This window comes from Rhinatrema bivittatum, chromosome 13, assembly GCF_901001135.1.
Source record: "Rhinatrema bivittatum chromosome 13, aRhiBiv1.1, whole genome shotgun sequence".
Classification (NCBI taxonomy): domain Eukaryota; kingdom Metazoa; phylum Chordata; class Amphibia; order Gymnophiona; family Rhinatrematidae; genus Rhinatrema; species Rhinatrema bivittatum.
In genome coordinates this window covers 43,175,127-43,197,170 of record NC_042627.1, presented here as the reverse complement: position 1 = coordinate 43,197,170, position 22,044 = coordinate 43,175,127, and the positions used below count along the sequence as shown (strand labels likewise).

Below are 22,044 nucleotides of genomic sequence, written 5' to 3'. Positions count from 1 at the left end.
ATGTTGTCTTTCCCGGCGATGTGGACGGCGGAGATCTCCTGGAGGTTTGCTTCCGCACACGCCATCAGGGGGTCTATTTCTAGGGACACCTGTTGGCTTCTGGTTCCCCCCTGCCGGTTGATGAAGGCCACTGTTGTGGCGTTGTCCGACATTACTCTGACCGCTTTGTTTTGAAGTCTGTGAGCGAACTGCAGGCAGGCTAGTCTGACTGCCCACGCTTCTAGGCCGTTGATGTTCCATCCTGTCTCTTCTGCGTTTCACTGCCCTTGGCGGTTAACTCCTCGCAGTGTGCTCCCCATCCTCGTAGACTGGCATCTGTGGTGAGTAGGGTCCAGGTTGGGGAGGATAGTCTTGATCCCCAGCTCATGTGGCTGGCCTGCAGCCACCACTGTAGCTGGGTCCGAACTCTGCCCGGGAGTGATAGACGTAAGGTGTAGTTCTGGGACCATGGGCTCCACCGTGATAGGAGTGAGCGCTGTAGGGGCCTCATGTGGGATCGCGCCCATGGCACAACTTCCAGTGTGGATGCCATCAGCCCAAGGACTTGCAGGTAATCCCATGCTGTGGGACGAGGATCGTTCAAAGCAAGGTTTGCAGCTGGTTCCACAATTTTGATCTCTTTGTGGGGGTCAGGCTGACCTTGTCCTCTTTGGTGTCGAATCAGACTCCAAGGTATTCCAGCGACTGTGAGGGTTGTAGGGAACTTTTGTGTCCACTACCCATCCCAGGCTTTCCAGTAGAGTTATGACTCTGCTGGTTGCTTGGCAGCTTTCCTCCGGTGACTTTGCTCTGATCAGCCAATCATCCAGGTAAAGGTGAACGAGGATTCCTTCCTTCCTCAGTGTTGCCACCACCACCACTATTACCTTGGTGAACGTCCGGGGTGCTGTGGCTAACCCGAAAGGTAGTGCCCGGAACTGGTAGTGATGGTTCAGGACTTTGAAGCATAGGTAGCGCTGATGTTCCCGATGAATGGGGATGTGCAGGTAGGCCTCCACAAGATCCAGGGATGTGAGAAACTCTCCTGGTTGTATCGCCCTTATAACGGATCGTAGGGTTTCCATGTAGAAGTGAGGGACCCTGAGGTGGCGGTTGACCGACTTGAGGTCCAGGATGGGCCTGAATGTTCCCTCTTTCTTGGGAACGATAAAATAAAATGGAATAATGGCCAGTATTTAATTCCTGTGGAGGCACTGGGGTTATGGCCTTGAGGGCCAGTAGTCTGGACAGTGTAGCTTCCATTGCCGCCCTCTTGGAGGGGTCGTGGCAGCGGGACTCCACAAACTTGTCCGGAGGGGTTCGTAGGAAATCCAGGTAGTACCCCTCCCGAATGATGGCTAGGACCCACTTGTCCGAGGTTATTTCGACCCATCTGCGGTAAAATAGGGCTAGTCTACCCCCTATGGCTTCTTCCCTTGGATGGGTCGGCTGAATCTCATTGTGGGGTGCGGCTGGGGCCCGAACCAGAGCTGGCTCCCCTCTTGTTGTGCTTGGTCCGAAAGGACTGGTTCCTGCCCAGAGGGCGGGGTGCTTGATAGTTGCTCCTGTAAGGATTGAAGCGCTGCGAATTTCTGCCCCTGGAGGACCTGGGGAAGGGATGCTGGTTTCACTTCGTCTTATCTTCCGGTAGTCGCGGCAATGGGGACTCACCCCATTTGTCGGCCAGTTTCTCTAGTTCGCTGCCGAACAGGAGGGATCCTTTAAAGGGCATCCTTGTGAGGCGCGTTTTGGAAGATGCGTTGGCCGACCAGCTTCGGAGCCAGAGTTGCCTCCTGGCAGCCACCGCAGATGACACTCCTCTGGCCGCTGTGCGCACTAGGTCGGAGGCAGCGTCCGCTAGGAATGATACTGCTGGTTCCATGTCTTCTCCCGGGGTGTTGTTCCTGGTTTGTGATAAGCAGGCAAGTGTCACCATGGTGCAGCAGGCCGCAATTTGTAGAGACATAGCGGCAACGTCAAATGACTATTTGAGGATGGACTCCAGACGTCTGTCATGGGCATCCTTGAGCGCAGCTCCTCCCTCCACTGGGATAGTGGTGCACTTAGAGACCTCGCAGATCATGGCATCCACTCTTGGGCATGCAAAAAGATCTTTGGTTGCTCTGTCCAGGGGGTACAGGGCTGCCAAGGCTCGTCCCCCTTTGAATGCGGACTCCGGAGCATTCCATTGCAAGTCAATCAGCTGTTGTGCTGCTTGTAACAGAGGGAAGTGGTGAGACGTCTGTCGAAGACCCTCCAGCAGGGGGTTCGGTTTAGGTTCCCCCGAAGTACCTGGGCCCGGGATAGCGAACTCCATCAGACACTGATTGACCAGGTCCGGGAGCTAGTTCTTTGTGAAGAAGCGTCTCATGTTTCGGTGATTCTCTGTCCCCGGGGGGGGAGCTCCCACTCTTCTAGGGGTTCGGCTTCCTCCTCAGAGATGTCAGAGTCCCCATAGGTGGGGCTTCTGGGTAATGGGAGCCTTTGCCTAGGTGTTGAAGGGCCTGGGGCATGTAGGTCCTCCAGTGGAGCATATGGCTGGTCAGCCAGAGGTTCAGTTTGCATTTGAACAAAGGCGTGAATCCCCTTGAACTCCACCCAAGATATCGACGCTGGATCAAAGCCGAAGGGTGCTGGTTCCTTGGGGACCCCTGAGGAGCTAGAACTCGGCCCTGTGTGGGATCTCCCAGGGCCTCTTCGCACTGCGCCCACAGGGCCTCTGCCTTCTCGCTTTGTGCGGCTCTGATGTGGCATGCTGGGCAGAGGCTTTGCGCTTTAATTTTTGTTCCTGGGGGTGCCATGGCTGTCTGTGCGTAAATCTTACGTGTTCCGGTGTGCTTAAAATGAGCGTGTAAGTTGTGCGCACGGCTATGCCGTAGATATGCGCTCGGCTCTGTGCGTGCAAGTTATTCGCGCAAGGATTTATGAGTGCGTAAGTCTGTGTGCACAAGTGCTTTGTGCCCCTGACTCAGATGTGCGCTCGGAGGTGAACAGCGCGGCGAGTAGGCCAAGATGGCAACGGTGAGCACGCGGGCAATATGGCAACCCCCTCGGAAAGTCTCCACATGGGCAGACTCTTGGAATAACCGGGGCCTGGCCCTGCTAGGGCGGATCAACCCAGTGGCACTGGTCCTGGTCGGTGACCTGTGCTCCTCCTCGATCCTCTGAGACCGGATTCAAGTAGAAGATTTCTACCTTACCTTGTCTTCGGCACTTCCCGGTTTCGTCCCGGGCGGTCTCTGGCTGCGGGGGGGGGGAGAGGGCAAATACCTTCACCACCGCGCTCGAGGGTGCATCCACTGCCTCTCAGCCGCACCCGAAGGATCAGGGGCTAGGGTTCTCACCGTGATTCGGCCGCCGGACCAAGGCTCACCTCAGAGGGACCACGGAAATCACCCCGGGAATCTCAACTGGGGGAGGGACCCGAGGGTATCACCGGAGAGCGGGGCTCGTCTTCAGGTAGGTTCTCTTCTTTAAATTTGATCTAACGCTTGAGAGGGTGCAGATAGTCCCTAACTGCTTTGAGATGGAAAATACTGAAGAGCTGCACTTCCTGCAGGGGTATATGTACTAGGAGCTGACATCAGATTGAAATCTGATCTGTCTCCAACTGCTAGCAGGAGTACACTATACCCATTGGTCCTGAGTCCATCTGCTACACACTAGGAAAACTAATCAAATCAAAATAAAGACTCTGACCAGACTGTAGGTTTTGCACCTCCACCATCTGCTAAAGACAGAGAAATACTGGCAGACTGTACGTGGCACTCTCCTATATAAGGCGGAGCTTTGTTTTTAAAACATCTATCTGCTTGGGGGGGGGGGGGGGGGGGGGGGGGGGGGGGAGCAAAACCCAGCAGTCTGGACTGATCCTGGTACGTACAGGGAATAGGCCGATTATGGCGGAGTATTCACTTTCAGAAGATAACTACCCTCTCTCCCAAAGAATCCAAAAGAGACTGTCTTCTGCTCTTGATCCATAACTGAACCCAGAGAGGAATTTGGGGAGGAATGCCCCTGCACCAAGATTAGTGCCTTTCTTGAATGTTTTAGCTGCTTGATGGCAAAGGCATCAAGTACAAAGATGCTTGACCAAGAAACACAGCAGCCCTGCCACTAGGGTGCCTTTAAGTGGCAGGGCTGCTGTATGACCTGAGAACTCCTCAAAAAAAAAAAAAATTATCCCAGGGCTGAGAAGAGTGCCTAGCCTGTTTCTACAGCCCTCACTCTCTCTGGAGCCAAAACCAGATGGGGCTCAGAGTCAGACTGGGACCTTCTCTGAAATCCCCAGATTCTGAACAGTGTTCCATGGGGGAATCCAAAATATTTCCAACCAGATCTCCCCCAGTCACAGGGATTATTATAATCACAGGCCCATGCGCAGTAGCAACAGTCACCGCAGAGGTGGTCAGCCACATACAGGACAAAAGGAGTCAAAGACTCAAAATGTGATGGTCCTGGTCCAAGTAGCGAAAATATTTACATTGAAGCAGACTGTCAGAAGTACCAAATTCCTCACTTAATGGGACATTTAACTCTAAAATAGTCATTAAGCCAGGTGGCCTTGGGAAAGCCAGCACCTATCCCTAGGATTGAAATAGAAGAAACCAACTATTGGGAGATCTGCTAGATACTCTTGACACAGACTGGCCACTTCAGATAGGATGCTTCACTCAAAGGACATTGATCTAACCCCACATGGCATTCATTCATACTAGCATTGCAGATCTTTTTAGAGATAGAGAAGTTTAAAAAAAAAATGACACTTCAGAACTCTTGGGAGAAAGGAGAAAACTGATATGCATTAGTATCGTACTTAAAAAATATCTTCCACCTATTACTGCCAATGCAGCACTACACTTAACTAGTGGACATCTCCAGTTCTCAATGGCCAACTTAACTAATGTTAACTAATGAATATATAAGATTTGCATATAACAAGCCCTGTGCATGCAAATCTTCCATACATATTTGTTAGGGATATCCTGAAAACCCAAACCACTGTTGGCTCATTAAGACTGGCGTTAGTCATCCTACTTTAGAAAACCAGGAATAAGGTGGTGCTATTTATATGTGTCTCAGTACTTAATGGTATGCAGCCCTGCGAGTGCTTTCATTTACTCTGCACAAAAAAGGTATGTAAGCTTCCACTGAGCAATCTTATTATGCCTACAAATCTAGTGCATAATCTCACTATGAATTATAAGAGCTTACCTGTTCAATTCGAATGCGCTCTCTTTCCAAACGTTCACGTTCCATCCTCTCTCTCTCCAGTTTTTGTCTTTCAATTTCCAGTCGTTCCCTCTCCCTTTGTAAACGTTCACGCTCTTCTCGCTCACGCATCATTCTAAAATGTTCACGACGTGCATTTTCTGCCATTTCTCTTCGTCTTAAAACAAATTTAAACTTTAATAAATGGGCAAACTATTTGCCGTCATTTCTATGTACTGTGGCTTATAGATAGACAAAGGCAAACAGGAAAAGCAAAACTGATATACAAAGAGAAACACGTTAAGCCTTAATTACCATTAATGCCAGTTACCATATTGTACAGCATCTCTTGCTAATTTTTTCTTCTGTGATGGTTCATAGATTTTTGAACTGAAATTGACTCGTCAATACCCAAGGAAAAACAAGACAATGGACTAAAGTCGATCTTTTAAACAAGCTATTAACTTTTAGTTAGGTATTGAAATAAAGGTAAAATTTTGGTAGCAAATGTTTTAAGGAAATTAATTCATAACCAGTCTAAAAATTTCATTCAGCTCTCCCTCCTATACATAGTCTCAAATTCAAGTCAGAAACATAAGCAATAGTGAAATATCTAGACACTCTCACATGTGGAACTAAGCTAGAAAGAGCAAGGCATGCAGTTGCTTTTGAGTGGTGAGTTCCCATCTTCTGTGAAGCTATATCACACCTTACCATCTGAACAATGTGTGACTGAATTACAGTCATGAAACAAATTTAATCTTACCTAATTTCCTCTTTGAATCCTGTCATACCAGTCCAGTTAAGTGGATTATGCCTCCCTGCCAGCAGATGGAGGTAGAACTACAAGTTTTCCATATCATACAGTACATGAACTGGTGCAACAGTAAACCTTGCCAGTATAAGTTTGTCAAAGCTAAACAACTTAAATCAACAGAATAACCCTTTTTTTTAGAAACAGAAGCTAAACCAAAGCCACTTTCTCTTACCCTCTTCCCTTTTGTGAAGGGATGGAACTAACAGGTCTTAGCCCTTCTGTTCTCATGACAAACTGCTATAATTTCTGTACTTTCACAAGCCTAGATCAACTGATCTGGGAGGATTCTGCACTGCTATGCAAGTTTCAAGGCAAAGAACTTCAGGAAAAATTAAATTTCTCCTTCCTTATTCTTTCATACAAGTGAAACTTACTCAAGCTATCCTTATGTGGTCCAGGTTACTCTCAAGACCCCTATCTCAAAAGCTGTGTCATTCCTAGCCCAGACATCCAAATGATAATGCTCAGGAAAGGAACGCAAAAGATGACCAAATCACTGCCTTGCAAAAATCCTCTGGCAAGACCATCCTAAGTTCAGCCCAGGAAGTTGCCACCTGTTCTCTCAGCCGTTGGCAAAACATGCTGTACCAATAGAAACATAGAAATATAGAAATGACGGCAGAAGAAGACCAAATGGCCCATCCAGTCTGCCCAGCAAGCTTCACACAGTTTTTCTCTCATACTTATCTATTTCTCTTAGCTCTTGGTTCTATTTCCCTTCCTCCCCCACCATTAATGTAGAGAGCAGTGATGGAGCTGCATCCAAGTGAAATATCTAGCTTGATTAGTTAGGGGTAGTAGGGGTAGTAACCGCCGCAATAAGCAAGCTACACCCATGCTCATCTGTTTTTTCCCAGACTATGTTATACAGCCCTTATTGGTTGTTTTTCTTCTCCCCTGCCGTTGAAGCAGAGAGCTATGCTGGATATGCATCGAAAGTGAAGTATCAGGCACATTTGGTTTGGGGTAGTAACCGCCATAACAAGCCAGCTACTCCCCGCTTTGTGAGTGCAAACCCTTTTTTTTCTTCTCCCCTGCCGTTGAAGCAGAGAACTATGCTGGATATGCATTGAAAGTGAAGTATCAGGCTTATTTGGTTTGGGGTAGTAACCGCCGTAACAAGCCAGCTACTCCCGTCTTTGTGAGTGCAAATCCTTTTTCCCACATTTCCTCTTGCTGTTGAAGCTTAGAGCGATGTTGGAGTCACAGTAACCATGTGTATGTTTTTTGAATAAAGGTATTGTCTCCAGGCAGTAGCCATCATTCTGGCGAGTCTCCCACACTTCATTGGCGGCCTCTTGACTTTATGGATCCACAGTGTTTATCCCACGCACCTTTGAAGTCCTTCACAGTTCTGGTCTTCACCACTTCCTCCGGAAGAGCATTCCAGGCATCCACCACCCTCTCCGTGAAGAAATACTTCCTGACATTGGTTCTGAATCTTCCTCCCTGGAGCTTGCTTAATCTTTCATCGACACCTTTCAAATCAAGAATGGGCCTGTAGGAACCAAACTTCCTTAGAATCACAAAATAGAAGGAACACAAAACTTCATCTCAAGCCTCGGCCAACACTGGCACCATAGCCTGATAGGCCTGAAGCCTCTCCAGAGTGGGTGCCACTGCAAATCTTTTGAACAGAGATCTACAAGAACATAAAGGCAACAGAAATAGGTGTGGTGAATTTCAAGGAATACACATTCTCTGTAACATCTAAGACCCACTGGTCCTAAATGATGTGGGACCATTCCTGTTAGTACTGTGGAAGGTGATGATCCAACAGGGCCACAACGAAGGAGACCCAAACCTCACTGGGTCAACCAAGAAGTCCATGAAGAACTTAAGTCATTTCTTGGCTTTTTGGTTCCATAAGAGAACAAATTCCTTCCTTTGAACTTGTTCATTTGGTACAAAGACCACTTCCCTGGTCTGCCTCTTCTAGCTTCCCCAAAGAAACTGCCACCACTGCTATTCCATGAGGCTGACCATACTATGCTCCAGAAGCCCAATTTCTACATCTCTACAAATTCCCTCTAAAGGGAAACTTGTCAAGACAAGTCTTGGATGCTTTTACCTGCACTCATAGCAGTCTGCTGGAAGCAACAGCAAAAACCAGTTATCCCAAGAAATAGTCACAGTTTTGATATATTATAAGAAAGCCAGTTAAAACTAAAAGTAACAAGGTCAGTGCACCAACCAAAAAAAAACAAACACAAAAACTAAACACGTAACACCCAGCAGGTTATCTCCTTTCTGGGAGTTATTGCACCCAGCACACAATACTGCTCTAGTCACATATCCACAGAAATGGCCATCTGAACTGCCAAGGCCAAAGAATTTTTTAAGAGTGACTATCCTCCTATTCTGGGCATCCTTGAGTGTCATGCCATCTTCTATTGGGATAGGTGTCTTATGGACCACAACTCAACTTGTGGCAACCGAAAAAGCCACTAACCAACCTCCCCTGGCAGCAGATGTAGCAGAGTTGCTTACCTGTAACAGGAATTCTCCCAGGACAGCAGGATGTTAGTCCTCACATACAGGTGACATCAGATGGAACCCTGTCATGGAATACTTTTGTCAAAGTTTCTAGAACTCTGACTGGCACACTGAGCATGCCCAGCATGCCACTAACCCTGTGGCCACATGGGGTCCCCCTTTAGTCTCTTTGTAGCATAAAGTATGAGCGAAAAATAAAAGAAAACGCTATCGAACCCAACTCTGTGGGGTTGCGGGCGGGTTTATTGAGGTCTAACATCCTGCTGTCCGGGGAGAACACCAGTTACAGGTAAGCAACTCTGATTTCACACAGGGCAAGCAGGATGGTAGTCCTCACATATGGTGAGGATGGTAGTCCTACAGGCTGACTCATAACGAAGCAGGCCAAGCAGCACACATGTGCAACAGTCACAACTGGGGTGCTGTTGGCAATGAGGCATCCTGAAATTCACAGTGGGTTGAGGTAGGACAAGTTGGGTTTTTTTTACACTGGGAATAAGTTCCGTAAGACAGACTGGCCAAAGATGAATCTTTTTGACTGAAAGAGAAACTCCATTTTCTCTAAACGAGCCTTGCGGCCCCTTTGGTGTCATTTGGGTACATTTGGCACAAGTTTGGACATCACGGTCGAACCCTAAACATAAAACACAGACCCTATGCGGGTCAGTCATGGACATTGTTCGAGAACAGTTGGGGGCACCAACGAAAACCAGACGCCATGACTTCGACAAAAATTTAGCCACGGTGCGGTCGATGGCCAGTAAGCCCCGAAGAAATAACTATGGGAATCGACTGCAACTAGGGTAAAGCCTTACCTTTCGACCACGCGGTATAGATAGATAATTTTTGAAAATTTTGAGAGAAGTTCCGTGAGGAAAATTCCTGTTAGGAATCTGAAGAGAGCTCCTTAAGTCGCGTGGCTACTGCTGCGTGGAAAAGAGAAGACTGAAGGGAGACCCCTGCTTGATGCAGGGTTGGTGCCATGCTGGGCATGCTCAGTGGTGCCAGTCAAAGTTCTAGAAACTTTGACAAAAGTGTTCTGTGATTGGGCTCCATCCTGTCACCCATATGTGAGGACTACCATCCTGCTTGTCCTGTGAGAAAGCAGTGGTGTTATCTTTCCCTGCAGGTATACACTAAGATATACCATGAATGTCTTAGCTTTTCCTCCCCTCCCCCCAACATTCCAACTGGAAGTCAAAAGCAGCAAAGAACACAAGGAGGCAGACTGCTGGACTGCGGGGTAAGCACAAGTCACTAGGTTGTATAACAACCCCAAGCAAATAACTCACTGGCAATTCCAGTAGGGAGTTACCAACAGAGGTAGAACCCTAAGCCTGCTTGGAACAGACGAAACTGAGTACCAATTCCACAGGGAAGAAATCCAGAAACACTCCACTAAGACAGGAAGCCAAGGTGCTGCAATTCAAACCCTGTCGAACAGGATTTCTTCACCAGCCTGGAAACCCTAAAGCTACCAGGGAAGGACAAGGGTGATCTCAGCCATGATAGCATATACTTTCAACAAGGAAGCACACGGTCCTTTGCCTGAACAAGGACTCTCCTGATGGAGTCAGGGTAATCCTTAAAATGGGGGAAGTATAGTTTGCAAGCTACTGCAACCAAAGAGCGGCATCTCTGTTGCAGGGTCCCTCATCTCCCAGCTCCTTCAGCCATGGATATGGCAATAGGATGAAAGGCATACTCTCCAATTAGATGGATTAGTACCATCCTCACTGAGGTAGGGTCCCACATGCGAGAATGACTGGCAATAGTGGGCCATATCAAAAAAGGCCCACTGAACTCAGCAGGTATCAAAGTGACTCATGGATGGAAGAAACTCCTAATCTTCACACTGGGGAGCTACTCTGGAAAGGCTCCCTCGCGAAATAGGTTGTCCTAAGGCACAGCAGGTCTAAGGAGAGCGCTACCACTTGACCAGCTCTCAGATCGCATGAGAAACAGAGCGACCGAAAGTCAGAAGCTGTGACATGCCTTCTCTGAGAAACAGAACGAGGAATGCCCCTTCCAGGGATGGACAACCAGGTGTCCAGATGCTGGAATGAGTATGTTCAACCAGCTGACTCAGAACGATAAAAAACAAACTCCAGGGACGCCCCCTGCAACGACCCTGAAGGTGAACTACAAAGAACCTTAAGCACCAAAAAGAGGGTTCAAGAGAGGTATACCCAACTAAAAGGTCGTAAACGCTTAGCGCCCATCAGAAAACCACATCCGGATGGATCGCCAAAGAAGCTCCATCCACCTTACCCTAACAAAAACAGTCTAAGACTGCCATCTGAATATGAAGAGAGTTTTATGCCAACCCCTTTCTGCTCAAAGGCCTCACACCAGAGTCGGATCAAGCCCTTCAACACACCAGACCTCAAACGCTTTCCACACCCTGACATAAGCCCAGGAAGTGAATGGTCACCTGGCCTGAAGTAAGGCAGTAATAACTGCTTCTGAGTATCCCTTCAATCACAACCACCTCCTGTCAAAGGTCAGGCCACGAGACAAAAAGCCATCTGTCCGATCTGAAAAGATTGGTACCTGCCAGATCAGCCCTTGAAGATGACCTAACTTCAGAGGACCACAGACTGCAAGATTTATCAAGTCTGCAAACCAGTGTCAATGCAGCCCCTCTGGTGACACTAGTATATAACAGATCCCTCATCAGCCACAGAACCAACACCACAGATGCCTTCTGAGCTGCAATCTCAACTGCTCACCTTGACATTCTTCCTTGTCACCATGAGATCCCACTTAGGGACTCCCCACCTGACCTGATTTAGCTCCATTGCTTCTGGCAATTATTCCCAGCTGAGATAGTCCACTTGCACCTTGTCCATCCTGGCTAAATGGGATGCTGTCAGTGCTGCCAAGCACGTTTCTACTCAAGCAGGGATAAAGAGAAAAACAAGAAACGATCTGCAGAACACTAACACACTACCCCAACCTACACGGGTGGAATTTCCACTTTTATTTTTAAATACATTTGCTCACAATTTAAAATATGAGACAATAAAGAATGGACATGATAGAACATAACACTTACAATTATGAGTAATTATAAACGAACTATGTTACCGTATATTCGTGGCACTTGTTTAGTGATAGATTTTATCTGTTTTCCAATATTAATATTGGTGCCTTCCTGTAAACCGTTATGATGGTACTTAACTTAATGATGGTATAGAAAAGTTTTTAAATAAGCAGCCACTGAGCCCACTGTTACAACATTGTCTGACCAAACTCGAACCGCACGAATCAGATCTCTGCGGGTGACATAGGAAAATTAGGTCTTACCTTTGCTAATTTTCGTTCCTGTAGTACCGAGGATCAGTCCAGACTGCTGGGTTATGTCCCCCGTCCAGCAGATGGAGTCAGAGAGAAAACTGAAAAGGCACCCTCTATATACTCTGGTGCGCCCCCTGCGATGCTTCAGTATAATCAATAACAAAGCAGAATGAAACAAGAAACAATGGCTGAAAACTGGTGACTAGAACAAGATAAATATGAACATGTGGAAAACGAGGAAACCAGGCGTTAGGCCATGAAATACAAACAGGTAAAACGAGCACCATCTGAAACAGAAAAGCTGAAAAACAGAGCCGCCGCGGTACTCCTCACTGATATGGGCGGGCGTCTGGACTGATCCTCGGTACTACAGGAACGAAAATTAGCAAAGGTAAGACCTAATTTTCCTTTCCCTGTACGTACCAGGATCAGTCCAGACTGCTGGGAAGTACCCAAGCTGCCCTAAATGGGGTGGGACCTAGACAGTCCCGCGTGAAGCACACCGCTACCGAAAGAGTCCACCGGAGTGTGCACATCCAATCGGTAATGCCTAGCAAAAGTGTGCAAGGATTTCCAAGTAGCCGCCCGGCAAATCTCCTGAGGAGAGACAAAACCACTCTCCGCCCAAGACGACGCCTGAGAGCGCAGAGAATGGGCTTTGAGACCAGCCAGAACGGTACGACCCTGACAAATGTAAGCAGAAGCAATGGTCTCCTTCAACCAGCGAGCTATCGTAGTCTTGGACGCTTTAGCTCCCTTTTTCGGACCGCTCCACAAGACAAAAAGATGGTCAGACAGTCGAAAAGGGTTGGTAATCTCCAAATACCTCAACAGCGTCCGTCGCACATCCAACTTCCTAAGTTCCGGTTGTCGAGACGCATCCCTATCGTCCAGAACAAAAGCAGGGAGATCGATGGTTTGATTGATGTGAAAAGCGGAAACAACCTTCGGCAAGAAGGAAGGAACAGTACGGAGCGAAATTCCCGAATCATGAATACGGAGAAAAGGCTCTCTGCAAGACAACGCTTGGAGCTCGGATATTCGCCTCGCCGAACAAATAGCGACGAGAAACACTGTTTTGAGAGTGAGATCCTTGAGGGTAGCCCTTCGTAAAGGCTCGAACGGAGAAGAACAAAGCGCACGGAGAACCAAGTTTAGGCTCCAAGAGGGACAGATAGCCCGTACAGGTGGGCGTAAGTGCTTAACCCCTCTTAAAAACCGCGCTACGTCAGGGTGCATGGCGATGGAAACCCCTTCAAGCTTACCGCGGTAACAGCCTAAAGCCGCCACCTGCACACAGAGGGAATTATAGGATAAACCCTTCTTTAGGCCCTCCTGCAAGAATGCCAGAATATGAGACACCGTAGCCTGTCGTGGTGGCACTTTCAAGTCCCTGCACCAAGTGTCGAATACTTTCCATACTCTGACATAGGCAACCGAAGTAGAAGGTTTACGCGCCTGCAGAAGAGTAGTAATGACCGAATCCGAATAACCCCTCTTTCTCAATTGACGCCTCTCAAAAGCCAAGCCGCTAGACAAAAGCGATCGGCCTGGTCGAAAAATACTGGACCCTGCCGTAGCAGATGAGGCAGGTGACCGAGACGCAAGGGGCCGTCCACGGCTAAGTTGACCAGATCGGCGAACCATGGTCTCCTTGGCCGCTCCGGAGCCACTAGAATAACTGGACCCGCGTGTGATTCGATGCGACGCAAGATTTTTCCCACTAACGGCCACGGAGGGAACACGTAGAGGAGAACGCGAACGGGCCAGGGTAGAACCAGGGCATCTACACCTTCCGACCCGTATTCCCGTCTGCGACTGAAGAAGCGAGCCGCCTTGGCATTTGAGTGTGTCGCCATGAGATCCAGTCGGGGAGTTCCCCACCGTTGGATGATGAGTAAGTGCTTCGTGAGACAACTCCCACTCTCCCGGATCTAGCTGTTGCCGGCTGAGGAAGTCTGCTTGAATGTTGTCAACTCCGGCGATGTGTGACGCTGCAAGACGAGACAGGTGTTTTTCCGCCCAAGCCATTAATCGACTGGCTTTGGACGCCACTAGCTGACTTCTTGTCCCACCTTGCCGGTTTATGTATGCTACCGTGGTCGCATTGTCGGACAGGACACGGACAGCTCGCTCCCGGATCAGAGGGAGAAAGTGTTGCAACGCCAGGCGGACCGCTCTGGTTTCCAAACGATTTATCGACCACTTGGCTTGCGAAGGCGACCAACGCCCCTGAGTGGACTGAGATTGACAGACCGCTCCCCAACCGGTCAGACTGGCATCTGTCGTGACAATGATCCATTGAGGGGGCTCCAAATCGACCCCCTGGAGGAGATGGAGTGGATTCAACCACCATTGCAGGCTGGTCCGTGTCGGTTCGCAGAGTGGCAAAGGCACTTGAAATTCCTCCGATTTGGGGTCCCAACGGGATAGAAGCGCCCTCTGTAGAGGACGCATATGCGCAAAAGCCCAAGGAACCAAATCCAGAGTGGATGCCATATAGCCAAGAACTTGTAAATAATCCCACGCCACCGGCAGGGGGTGAAGCAATAAACGGCGAACATGAGTTTGCAAGCGCTCCATCCGTGCCTGAGGGAGGAAAACCTTGCCCAGACTGGTATTGAACAAGGCTCCCAGAAACTCCAATCGCTGGGTGGGTATCAGCCAACTCTTGGAGTGATTGACGACCCAACCCAGAGAGTGAAGCCGGAGAAGCACCTTCTGTACCACTTCCTCGCAGAGAGGTAGGGACTTTGCTCGGATAAGCCAGTCGTCCAAATACGGATGTACGAGAACCCCTTCTCTCCGGAGACTTGCCGCGACCACTACCATGACCTTGGTGAAAACTCTCGGAGCTGTCGCAAGGCCGAACGGAAGAGCACAGAACTGGAAATGTGAGCCCATTATCATAAAGCGGAGGAACCTTTGATGGAACTCCTGGATTCCTATATGCAGGTAAGCCTCTGTGAGGTCCAAAGAAGCCAAATACTCGCCTTTGTGGACCGCTGCGATAAAAGAGCGCAGAGTTTCCATCCGGAAGCGCGGTATGTGTAACGCTCTGTTGACCTGCTTCAGATCCAGAATGGGACGGAATGTGCCTTCCTTCTTTGGGACGATGAAGTAAATGGAATAGCGACCCGTTCTTTGTTCGGATGGTGGAACCGGCACTATAGCTCCAAGGTCTTGTAACCGAGTTATCGTCTGCGCAATCGCTTGCTGTTTTGCTTGGGAACCGCTGGGAGAAATGAGGAACAGGTCGCAGAGGGGCCTTGCAAACTCCAATGCGTACCCGTAATGGATGATGTCGAGAACCCACTGATCGGTAGTAATTCTGGCCCATTCCTCTCGAAAGTAAAAAAGACGTCCTCCTACTTTCGGAACTGAGGGATGAGCCAGCGTCCCTTCATTGAGCTGTTTTGGCAGCGGCAAAGGAATGCGACGCTGTTGTACGTGCTGGCCGCCTGGCACGAAAGGAAGGAGTCCATGCTTGAGAACGCGTGGTAGGTTGTCTAAATGAATAGGAGGAAGAGGAGGAGCCTCTACCGGAACGAAATCGACGCTGCCCGCGAAAACGACCGCGAAAATTGCCCGAAGACCGAAAAAACCGAGGTTTGTCCTCCGGTAACTTAAATACCTTGTTCTCCCCCAAAGAACGAATTAACTGTTCTAACTCGTCCCCAAATAAGAGTTTACCGCGAAAAGGAAAGGAACCCAGTTGTGCTTTGGAGGACGAGTCGGCAGCCCAGTGACGCAGCCAAAGTAGCCTTCTCGCCGATACTGCGGAAGACATGGAACGTGCCGAGGTGCGAAGCAGATCATAAAAAGCATCCGCAGCAAAAGCTACTGCGGATTCCATGCGGTTGGCCTGCTCCGCCTCCTGCGGCGGCAGATCTTGCGATGTTAACATCTGTTGTACCCAGCGAAGGGTAGCTCGTTGCACCATGCAACTGCAAAGCGCTGCCCGTACTCCTAAGGCTGAAACCTCAAATATCCGCTTCAATAAGGTCTCCAACTTCCGATCCTGAAGATCCTTTAGGGCCGTACCTCCCGTCACCGGGATGGTAGCGTGTTTCGCCATGGCTGCGACAGCGGAATCTACTTTAGGCACCTTAAGCAACTCCAATGAATCCGCAGGTAGCAGGTAAAGTTTATCCATCGCCCGACTAACTCTAAGAGTGGCCTCTGGATTATCCCATTCCCGGTAGATAATCTGAGCAAGCTTATTATGAAAAGGAAAAGCATGCGATGGAGTGCGGAGTTCGGTCAATTCTAAGTCACCCGGTAGGTCATTTGACTCACTCTGGGGTACCGGAATTCTCAGTTCCTGTAGCACATGACTGATTAAAGGATCTAACTCCTCCTTGTGAAATAATCTGAGGATTTGAGGGTCGTCCCCTTCGACCGGATCCCCGCCCCCTATATCCATTCCTGAATCCGGGGTGGGAGTGTCCAGTAAGACCGGATCAATAGGAACCTGCGCCGGAGGCTTAGGAGGAGGGGCTGGATTAGGAGGATGGGCTGGATTAGGAGGAAAGGCTGGAATAGGGGTTCCCAAGCCCAAGCCAGTGGGAGCTGAAAAATTTCCCCGTTTATCAGAAATAGGAGCAGCCTGTTCCCATTCAGCTTCTGCTTCCAAATAAGCTTTATGGAGCAAAAGCACAAATTGTGACGAAAAAGGGTGAGGCCTCTTCGAGGAACCTCCCCTGGCTCCTCTAGTCGGCTGAGGGCTAAGCTGCGGAGGAAATTGGGGTAGGAGGTCCTCTCCTTCCTCAGACGACACTGAATCGCGATCGATATCGCCCAAAATGGCCGCCGACTGCCCCAAAATGGCCGCTGCCTCCGAGGACGGAGGAGAGGAGAGTCGTGGTCTGCCCGAATTTAAAGTTGGCTCCTGCCGCGGAGAAGGGGAGATACCTGTCGCGGCTGTCTTCCGCGAGGGCCCCTCCCCCCCGGGGAGGCACCGGGAACAGAGGCCCTCGCGGGAGAGCCGGCGATCGGTTCTCCACACGCTGCACAAATGGTTCCTCGAGGCATGCTGAATCGCAGCGAAACGGCGCAAAAATGGCGCGAAAAGGGGCCCGGGTGACAAGCACCCCTTCCGGAGAGCACAGTGAGTAAGCAGGCGAAAAAGAAAAAATCACCTCGTTTTTTTTTTTTTTTTTAAACAGTAGCGCTGCTACCAGCAGCCAAATAAAACTTGAAAACTTTTTTTTTTTTTTTTTTTTTTTTTTTTACTTGGGAGCTGGCAGAGGGTGCACCACACCCATAAAATCTAATTCTCCGAGGAATTAATACTTCTCAGGAGTCGGAGAGGGAGAGTGACCGGCCCACCGATTAATACTCCCCTCCTCTCACTGGGCTGGGCAGACAGAAAAACTCCGGGAAAAGGCTGTAGGGTAGCACCCTGCCTTGCCTGCTATGGCTCCAGAATAGGCAAAATTAGTTCTTAAATTTACAATGAGCTAGTCACCAAATCTTTAAGCCATATAATTATAATCAAACCTGACAGGGAACTTCCCAAACTACAGGAGATCAGGACCGCAGGTTATGCTCTCTCATCTGCTGGAGTCAGAGATATACTGAAGGATCGCAGGGGGCGCACCAGAGTATATAGAGGGTGCCTTTTCAGTTCTCTCTGATTCCATCTGCTGGACGGGGGACATAACCCAGCAGTCTGGACTGATCCTGGTACGTACAGGGAACTTGGTTTCTGCCCTGGACACTGTCTGAGCCCTTGTGGAATGGGCCCTGACTTGTAGAGGTGGGGGCTTGCCTGCCTCTACGTAGGCCACTTTGATTACTTCTTTGATCCAGCGAGCTATGGTTGCCTGCGAGGCCGCTTCTCCTTGCTTCTTCCTGCTGTGAAGAACGTTCAGGTTATAATCTTTCCAGGTATCGGACTAGGGGTCTACCGACATTCAGGTGGCGAAGAAGTAATGAGTCGTCTGGGTCCTTATGCTCGTCTAGAGATGGTAGCGAGATGGTTTGGTTTAGATCCCAGGAGAAGGGATCACATAACACCCATCCTAAAGAGCCTCCATTGGTTACCTATACACTTTAGAATAATATACAAGGCCATTCTTACCACATACAAAAATATCCACCAACTGGCTCCCATTGACCTACAGATCCCTCTCCAAATACATAATTCATCAAGACCAACAAGAGATGCTTACAAAGGATCGCTACAGGTACCACCGCCCAAATCTACCAGACACATCACGCTAAGAGATCGGGCATTCTCTACAGCCATTCCACCGTTATGGAACTCCATCCCCTCAAACCTCAGACTGGAAACTTGCATCTCAACTTTCAAAAAAAGACTAAAGACTTGGATATTCATACAAGCATTCCCGGACTCAAACTGACCTATCTCTCCCACGCCAATCCTTATCACCACCTTCACCATGATTAACCATCTCCTCTATTGTTTACATGTTTAAATTAATTATTTAACCTGTCTTTTCTCTTCTTTCTCCGCCAAGTTCTAATCACCCTGTTATATGTAACTGCCTTTTCCGCACCATTCTTTTAGTTGATGTTTACGATACACCCCTGTTTTATGTGAACCAGCATGATGGGACTGCGTTCTCGAATGCCGGTATATAAAAATCCTGAAATAAATAAATAAAATAGATGGAAGTGAGAAACCACCTTTGGCAGGAAGGAGGGTACCGTGCGCAGCTGTATAGAAATCGGCCTGAATCTGAGGAACGGCTCCTGGCATGATAGTGCTTTAAGTTCGGAGATTCGATGGGCTGAGCAGATTGCCACGAGGAACGCCATTTTCAAGCTCAGGAGCCGAAGGAACAGATCGTGAAATGGTCTGAATGAAGCTCCCGCTAGGAAGTGTAACACTAGATTGAGATTCTATAGGGGTATCGGCCACTTTAGGGGTGGCCGAATGTGCTTGACCCCTTTTAAGAAGCATGAGATGTCTGGGTGGGCCGCTAGGCTGGTGCTGTCCACCCTGGATTTGAAGCTGGCCAGAGCGGCCAGTTGTACCTTGATGGAGTTGAGGGATAACCCTTTGTTCACGCCGTCCTGCAAAAAAGTCCAGGATCATGGGGATTTTGGCCATCTGTAGAAGGATGTCGCCGTCCTCACACCAGACTTCGAATATTCTCCATACTCGTATATGTTAAGGAGGTGGAGAACTTGCGCATTCAGAGCAGTGTGTCAATCACTGGACCTGAGTATCCACTTCAGGTGAGACCTCTCAATGGCCATACCGTAAGCGAGAATCTCGTTGGGTCTTCGTGGAGTAGATCCCTGTGTGGAGGTAGGCATAGAAGGTTTCCCCCAGAAATCTTTGCATGTCCGCGTACCACAGTCTTCTTGGCCAGTATAGGGCCACTAGAAGAACCAGTCCTCTGTGGTGTTCTATCTTGCGGATGATTCCGCCCAGTAGTGGCCATGGAGGGAAGGCGTAAAGTAGGTCCTCCTGTGGCTAGGTCTGGACGTGGGCGTCTATTCCCTGGGACAGCAATTCCCGTCTTCAGCTGAAGAACTTGGGAACCCAGGTGTTGACCCGGTTGCCAGAAGATCCATGGCCGGGGTTCCCCAGTGGTTTACCATCCGCTGGAAGGCTGCTGTTGACAGTGTCCATTCCTCTGGATCCAGACTCTCTGCTGAGGTAGTCTGCAGTGATGTTGTCTTTACCCGCGATGTGGGCGGCTGATATCCCCTGTAGGTTTGATTCTGCCCATGTTATTAGGGGCTCTATTTCCAGGGACACCTGCTGGCTTCTGGTTCCCCTCTGGCGGTTGATGTAGGGCACTGTTGTGGCGTCGTCCGACATGACTGACTGATTTGCCCCGTAGTCTGTGGCTGAACTGTAGGCAGGCTAGTCGGACTGTTCGGGCTTCCAGTCTGTTTATGTTCCATGCCGTCTTTTGTCCCAATGCCCTTGAGCTGTTAGCTCCTGGCAGTGGGCTCCCCATTCACACAGGCTCGCATACATGGTGAGCAAGGTCCATTCCAGTGGGGATAGGCTTGTTCCCTCGCTCAGATGGTTTTCTTGTAGCCACCATTGTAGTAGGTTCCAAACCTTTGCTGGTAGCCGGAGTAGTTCTGAGACACCAGGTTCCACAGTGATAGTAGGGAACACTGTAGGGGCCGCATGTGGGCCCTTGCCCACGGGACAACTTCTATGGTTGATGCCACGAGTCTGAGGACTTGGAGATAGTCCCATGCCATGGGTAGAGTGGAGTTCAACAATGCTCATAGTTGTTCCATCAATCTCCTCCTTGTAGGGGGAAGGTTGACTTTGTTCCATATGGTGTCAAACAGGACTCCCAGGAACTCTAGGGATTGGGAGGGCTGCAGGTGGCTTTTGGGTGTGTTGACAACCCATCCGAGGTTCTGCAAATAGTTCCATGACTGGTGGTTGCTTAATGGCTTTCCTCTGGCCATTTCACTCTGATCAGCCAATCGTCCAGGTAAGGGTGCAGGAGGATCCCTTCTCTCCTCAGTGTCACCACTACTACCATGATCTTGGTGAACGTAGCTAGCCCGAACGGTAGGACCTGGAACTGGTAGTGATGGCCTAATATCACAAAGCGTAGGAAACGCTGATGGAGGCGAAAGGAAAAGCATGAACATTACACAAACCCCAATATTCCTCAATAACAACCAACAAATTGACTTAGCAAAGAAAGTTCGCAATCTCGGAGTAATAATTGACAACGAACTAAGCCTCAAACAACACATATCAATAAAGGTTAAGGAAGGATATGCTAAACTCATGATACTAAGAAAACTCAAACCATTACTATCATTACCACATTTCCGTACTGTGCTTCAATCGCTGATTTTCGCCAGCACAGACTATTGTAATGCCCTGTTACTAGGCCTACCTAACACTACAGTAAGACCTCTACAGATTTTACAAAATGCTGCTGCAAGAATCCTCACTGGAAAACACAAAAGAGATCACATAACAGATATGCTAGCCACCCTACATTGGCTTCCCACTGAACAAAGAATACAGTTCAAAGCACTGTGCCTAATACACAAACTCATCCACGACGATAAAGCAGAATGGCTGAACACAGCACTTAGAGTACATGTCCCACACAGAAATCTAAGGTCAGCAAACAGAGCACTCCTTCCCATTCCTTCTGTGAAAACCGCAAGACTTACCCAAGTAAGGGACCGAGCTCTGTCTCTAGCCGGTCCCATATTATGGAACTCAATGCCCCTAGACCTTAGACTCCAGAGCAATCACAAACTTTTCAAAACACAGCTCAAAACCTGGCTTTACATACAAGCCTTCAAGAAAGAAAACTGATGCAGGCTATTTGAAGTAAAAGATATGCGGCATAAAGCACCAAATGCCTAATTTTATAAATCCTTACAGAATTATTTCAACATTTAACTGTAGGCAACCTTCAGGTCATATTGCTATGATACACTTAACCCCCCTAATGCACGCCTTATTGTTACCGAACACTATTGGCACCACCTAGGTAAAGTACGACCCATATTTTTTTACTGGTGCCCTATTGTAAACCGTTGTGATGGTGAATAACTTAATGACGGTATATAAAAACTCTTAAATAAATAAATAAATATGTGGAGACAGGCTTCTGACAGATCCAGGGAGGTCAGAAATTCTCCCGATTGTACCTCCTTTATGACCGAACGCAGGGTTTTCCATGCGGAAGCGGGGTACCTTCAGGGAGCGATTGACGGTCTTGAGGTGCAGTATGGGCCGGAATGTTTCCTCTTTCTTAGGCACAATGAAGTAGATGGAATATTGCCCAGAATTTTGTTGGTGCGTGGGTACCGGTGTTATTGCCTTTAGGGCAAGTAGTTTTGATAGTGTGGATTCCACTGCCTTCCTCTTGGGAGGTGTCGTGGCATGAAGAAATCACAAACTTGTCCCGGGGGGGAATGCTGTGGAAATCCAGGTAGTATCCCTCGCAGATGGATAGGACACAATTGTCAGACGTTATTTCGACCCATCTTTGGTAGAATAGGGCAAGCCTGCCCCCTATGATCTCTTCCTGTAGATGGGTCTGCTGAATCTCATAGAAAAATTAGTGCTTACCTGATAATTTTCGTTCCTGTAGTACCAAGGATCAGTCCAGACTGCTGGGTTATGCCTCCCGTCCAGCAGATGGAGTCAGAGAGAAACTGAAAAGGCACCCCCTATACACCCTGGTGCGCTCCCTGTGATCCTTCAGTATAATCAATAACAAAGCAGAATTAAATAAGAAATCAATGGCACAAAACTC

General features: G+C 48.7%; 1 protein-coding gene across 1 annotated transcript in view; it reads right to left on the bottom strand.

The window, feature by feature from the left end:
- The window catches only part of SLTM (SAFB like transcription modulator), a 399,249-nt gene that overhangs the window by 118,169 nt on the left and 259,036 nt on the right, over nucleotides 1-22,044 (bottom strand). Inside the window, 1 exon segment of the mRNA XM_029574499.1 lies at nucleotides 5,194-5,368. Coding sequence (XP_029430359.1) covers nucleotides 5,194-5,368 — 175 coding nt within the window.